The following is a 5,651-nucleotide window of genomic DNA, read 5'->3' on the forward strand; positions in this document are numbered from 1 at the left end:
CGGTGCCGCCGGGCCCGGCCGCTGCTCCGGCATCAGCTGCCCCTCCCCGCCAGCCGCCGCTGCAAAGTCAGGCACAGAGATTGCCCGTGAGGGGTGAGGGGACAGCAGCGGTGGCAGCGCGGGGGGCTCGGCGAGCCGGGGGCAGCTGTGCCCTGAAAGCCGAGCCACCTGCGCGCTGCTACCTGCTGAATAATAGAGGAGCTGACAGCCAGCGGAGAGAAATGTGATGCTGGTGAGCCCAGCCCGGGGAGACATCTGAGCTCCCGGCAGCTGCGATAGCAACCGCAGCCCAGGAGCCCTCCAGCCCCGCGCGGCGTGCCCGGGCTGCTGCCGCTCCCTGCCCGTCCCGCCGTGCCCGGGGCCCGCGCCAGGGGCTCGGGCTCGGGGCTGGCACCATGATGTGAGCTGAGCGGGCACCCAGCGAGGCGCAGCTCAAGGGCAGAGTCGGGTTTCCCGGGAGGTGAGGCAGAGCTGCCCGCAGGCAGTGCCCGCGCCCGGGGGGCAGCAGCAGCTCAGCCCCATGTCCAGAGGAGGGGAGATGGTTTATATCCCGGATGACTCCGACTTCAGCTCCTTCAGGGATCAGTGCGAGAGCCTGGAGGGCTGGCACTGTCGGTATAACAAGGCTGGCGTGACCGTGTGGAGTCAGGGCCAGGAGGAAAGCTGCACCGTGCAGAAAATCAAGGTAAGCAGACTCTTCCCTGCCCCGGCCCTGTGCCCGGCGGCTCCCGAGGGTCCCTGGGGACTGCCCCGTGCTGGAGAAGCACAGTCCGGCCTGCCTGGGGATGTTTCTGCCCCAGGGTTGGCAGGGTTAGAACCCCAAAGGTGCTTCCCAGCCGCTCCACAGGCTGCTGCTGCCCACCCCCGGGGCTTCACCTGCCGGGATCGGGATCACTGCAGCTCCGGCCGTGTGGGCCCACGTGGTGCTGCCCCGAGCCCGGCACAGGCGGGAAGGCCCCGGGATCAGTTACATTGTGGAGATGGCCCTGCCGGGAGCCCCCAGGCACAGGACGGGCTCATGGGACATGTCCCTGGTGTCCTTCCCCCTGCTCTGCCATCCTGGGGCACATCCCCCCTCATCCTCACGGGATGAGATCCTGTAGGAGCCCCAGGTGCTGTTTTGGGAGGTTTGTGGCTTGCCAGGGGCTAGACCTGGGCTGCTGCAGAGGGACAAGGAGGTTCGACCACCTCTCAGGTACCTTGTCATTCATCTACTTGGCCCCAGTGACACTGCCAGATGACCCTGGGCACAGCAGGGTGACAGGAGTGGCTGCAGGGTGCTGGGGGCACAGCACCATGGTGGGTGTCACGGGCTTTGGCTTTTCTGGTCACCAAGAATTCCAACTGCTGGGCAGGGCTGGGATCTGCCAAAGTGAGGGGAGGCAGAACATCCCACAGCAGGACAGCCCAGCTGCTGGAAAACCTTCAGCCAGGAGTGTCAGGGGAGGGTTGGCACGGCCTGGAGAGCAGGGAGGCCATGGGGAGGTGGTGGGGAGGAACAGCACTCTGGAAGAGGCTCTCCTAGAGTTGTCCTGAACACAGAGCACCAGGCAGCGCCTCTCCTGCAGCTGGGGGGAAGAGGAGGACACAGACAGAGACCCTGTGGGGCCAGGGGGAGGAGCAGGAGCAGCACCCTCGGCAGAGCTGCAGCTCCAATGCACATTTCCCCACTGCCATGGGGAAGAGCTTCTGCACCTGGATCAGGGAGAATTTAAGCCAGCTGGGCATGCACAGGACCTGGGGGTGCTGAGGGGGCAGGCCAACACCTCTGTGAAAAGTCCTGGTGACTGCAGCAGGTCCCTGACCCTGAGAAGAGGCAAACATCACATCCCTCTCCCAAAAGGAAGCTCCAGGCCACTGTGGGCTGCTCTGTCACCTCCATCCCTGGGAAGGACATGGAGAATTGCTCCTGGAAGCCGTGTCCTGAAGGAGGAGGGCAGTGGTGACAGCAGCAAGGACCTGCCAAGGGTAACTCATGCCTGAGCAGCCTGACTGTCTCTGCAGGGGGAGTCTGGCTCTGTGGGTGAGGGCAGACCCGGCAGGTCCAGTCTTGGACAGGGCTTTCCTGTAGTCTCTGTGCTGCCACATCCCTGAGATCTGCACTGGAGAGGTGGATGTTGCTCGGAGGGACCAGGACAATCTGGCAGGAAGCCCTGGAGTCCAGCCAAGGTCCAACCCTCAGCCTGGCAGAGGGGGTGCAGTTATGTCCCGCACAGAGAGGGGACACCAGGGGTCCTGGGCAGTCAGGAACCATCACAGCCTGGTCCAGTGCAATAATGGGGTTTTTCTGTGTCCTGGAGAGGGTCTGGGCATGGTGCAGGGGTTGTCACTGCACCAAAAGATGAGATGGAGGATGCCCCCCAGTCCAAGCTGCACAGCTCTCTTGGAGTCAATCTGTCTGTTAACTTTGGGAGTTCATTAACTCACAGATTCCCTGAGCATCTGGAACTTTGGATTTTTTCCACCTGGATTCCCTGTGGATAGGTGTGTGCTCTGTGCCTTCCTCATCCCAGCTGCTGTGCCTGGCAGGGCTGTTCACCCGAGGCTGGAGGGGGACGGTGGACAGGCTTTAGTGGGAAATTTGGGGCTGCAAGGCTGCGATGGCCCCTCTGTGACAACCGGGTTTTCCAGGAGGCCCGTGAGCTCCATCTGCAGCTGGAAAAATCCCTCATCCCGCAGCAGCAGCACCTCCAGACCCCGCTGGGAGGGTGCAGCCAGGGAGGGAGAGCAGGAGGAGGGGGCTGGGTGCTCTCACCCTCCCCCCGGTGCCCCGAGGACTGCGGCACATCTCCGAGCCCGGCCCGGGCACGAGTCCAGCCCGCCGGGCACAAACCAGACCCGGGCCACCGGGGAAAGCTTGCCCGAGATTGATGGGACCTGCCGCGCTCCGAGGGCCATCTCCGCTTACACGGCACCTCATCAAAGATGCAAGGGCTCTAACGAGGAGCAGATGACATCTCCCTCCTCCCAGCGCTGAGAGGAGCAGAGCGGCCGCCTTCATCAATAATGCACGGCCGGCGCGGCAGGGCAGCTCCGCGGCTCCGGTTACAGCCGGGCCCGACAGCCCCCCGGGACCCGACAGACATCCCCTGGCATCTGACAGACAGACAGCCCCCCGGGACCCGACAGACACCCTCCGGGACCCGACAGACACCCCCCGGGACCCGACAGACACCCCCCGGACCCGACAGACATCCCCCGGACCCGACAGACATCCCCTGGCATCTGACAGACAGACAGCCCCCCGGGACCCGACACCTCCCGGGAGCAGACCCAATAGGCTTTAGTGGGGAATTTGAGGGTGCAAGACTGCGATGGCCCCTCTGTGACAACCGGTGTTTCCAAGAGGCTCCACCTGCATCTGGAAAAAGCCCCCGGGAGTGGAACCCACACCCCCTGGGAGCAGATCCCACACCCCAGACCATGGTGAAGGGACGCGGGCACCCCTTAGCTTGCCCTGCAAGAACATGTGGTAGGGGACAGGCATCAAAGCCTGGAGCATGTGTTTGAGGGCAGAGGGTGATTCCAGCCCCGCTCTGGCTGCAGCAGCGGTGCTCGGGGCTGTCCTGCAGCAGGGACGTGTCCTGCATCCCATGTGCAGAGCATCCTCCACGGCACAGGGACTCGGTTCAGCCCAAAGTGCTCGTCCCCAGGCGGGCACAGCTCCGGGGCTGGGTACTACCCCTGCCCCTCTCCCCACAGACCCGCATCTCCTGCAAGGACGTCCCTGCCGAGACCCTCTATGACGTGCTGCACGACACCCGCTACCGCAAGAAATGGGACTCCAACATGATCGAGACCTACGACATCGGGCGCCTCACCGTCAACGCTGATGTCGGATACTACTCCTGTGAGCAGCCCCTGAGACCCCCGTGCCCCCCTCCCCACGCCCCCCTGAGTGTGTGTGGGGCCATGGGGGCTGGGGGTAACGGGATCTGCCCGCAGGGAAGTGCCCGAGCCCCCTGAAGAACCGGGATTTCGTCACGCTGCGCTCCTGGCTGCCCCTGGGCAATGACTACATGATCATCAACTACAGCGTCAAGCACCCGGTGAGCCCCCGGCTGCCCCCGGCGCTGGCAGGGCTGCCCGCGGGCACGGGCAGGGCTGGGCTGGGCAGGCTCTCAGGTGCCCGGCATCTCCCCACAGAAATACCCGCCTCGGAAGGATTTCGTCAGGGCCGTGTCCCTGCAGACCGGGTACCTGATCAAGGCGAACGGGGACGGCGCCTGCATCCTCTATTACCTCACCCAGGTGGACCCTCGCGGTGAGTGCCCGCGGGAGGGGAGGGGGCTCACCCAGACCTCACCCCCTGGCTCCCCATCACCCAGGCACCCGGCAGCCCAAGGAAGAAGGGGTGTCCATCCCAGCCCGGGGGGCTCTGCAGGCTCGTGGTGACTCCCCCGGGGCTGGCCCTACTTCTGTTTGACTTTGGGCTCTTGCAGGGTCGCTGCCAAAGTGGGTGGTGAACCGCGTGTCCCAGTTTGTGGCACCGAAGGTAAGGAGGGGAGTGGGTGGTGGGAGTCACAGACAGCAGGGATGAGCTGCCCAAATTACCCCTGGGCGGGGGCAGGACGGGTGACCCACAGGGTGGGTGCTGGATGACCCAGGGCTCTGAGGAAGGATGCTGGAAGACCCGGAACTGATGGGACAGGTGCTGGGACACCCAGAGCTCCAGAAGCACAGAACAGGTGCTGGGTGACCCAGGACCCACAGGACAGGTGTAGGGAGGTCCAGAACTCACAGGATGGGTGCTGGGTAATCCAAGGCTCACAGGACAGGTGCTGCTTGACCCAGAGCTTGCAGAATGGGTACTGGGTGATCCAAGAGATGCAGGGCTCCCAGGGATCCCAGGATGGATCCTGAGAGATGCAGGGCTCCCAGGATGAGTTCGGAGTGACACAAAGCATGCACTGAGCACATTGTTGGGGCAGCCAGGCCCCCAACACCCCAAAACCTGCAATGGGGGAGCTGGGAGCTGTGCCCACAGCCCAGCCCCGCTGTGCCCACAGGCGATGAAGAAGATCTACAAGGCTGGGCTGAAGTACCCGGAGTGGAAGCGCCGGCACGACCCTGAGTACAAGCCCTGGGTGTACCCCGAGCAGAACACGCTGCCCAGCATGAGCCTGGCCGAGCTCTCCGTGCAGCACGCTGATTCCCTGGAAAACATCGATGAGACCGGCCTGCCCGAGGAGCACCTGAGCACCAGTGACCACGAGGCCTGAGCCCTCTGCACAGGGAAGCCCCCTCATCACTGAGCCTTGGCACCCAGGGGGCACAGCTGGCAATTTGGCCCCCTGCTTCCCAATAATCACATCTGCTCTCTTAACTCCTTCATGGCTGACCGCCCTCCCTACCCAGGCAGTGGGGAACTGTCCCGTGGAATCTGTGTCACGGGTGCTGGAGAGAGGAAGGATGAGCACCCTGGTCCCCCCTGTGCCCATGGAGGTGTCCCCACAGGAGAGAGGGCTGGCAGTGGCTGTTCTGAGAGAGGCTGGGCAGGCTGAGGTGGGCAGGAGCTTTCCTGGCACCAGGATATGGCTCTGCCACTCTAAGGCCCAGAAGTGGGGGGTTTGTGAGGGTCCTGCCCAGGTTTTGCAGCAGCACAAGGTTTGGATTGACCCTCTCTGGCGTGAGGTCCAGCTCTGCCAGGG

The 5,651-nt window shown here is 64.1% G+C and overlaps 1 protein-coding gene across 1 annotated transcript; it reads left to right on the forward strand.

The window, feature by feature from the left end:
* Window positions 1-460: 460 nt before the first annotated feature.
* On the forward strand, window positions 461-5,651 carry LOC310914938 (START domain-containing protein 10-like). The gene is made up of 6 exons (XM_083871453.1): window positions 461-685; window positions 3,703-3,850; window positions 3,946-4,049; window positions 4,147-4,264; window positions 4,443-4,495; window positions 5,010-5,651. Exons 1-6 carry the CDS (start codon window positions 521-523, stop codon window positions 5,220-5,222), a joined length of 801 nt encoding a protein of 266 aa, XP_083727579.1. The 5' UTR covers window positions 461-520; the 3' UTR covers window positions 5,223-5,651.

This window comes from Zosterops lateralis (assembly GCF_965231275.1).
Source record: "Zosterops lateralis genome assembly, chromosome: 14".
Lineage (NCBI taxonomy): Eukaryota > Metazoa > Chordata > Aves > Passeriformes > Zosteropidae > Zosterops > Zosterops lateralis.

What these genes read in the sequence shown, in the direction of transcription:
- LOC310914938 (XM_083871453.1), top strand. Translation starts at nt 521, where the DNA reads ATGTCCAGAGGAGGGGAGATGGTTTATATCCCGGATGACTCCGACTTC. An exon ending in GCACCGTGCAGAAAATCAAG is followed by an intron (nt 686 to 3,702) that starts GTAAGCAGACTC and finishes CTCTCCCCACAG; the next exon opens with ACCCGCATCTCCTGCAAGGA. An exon ending in ACTACAGCGTCAAGCACCCG is followed by an intron (nt 4,050 to 4,146) that starts GTGAGCCCCCGG and finishes ATCTCCCCACAG; the next exon opens with AAATACCCGCCTCGGAAGGA.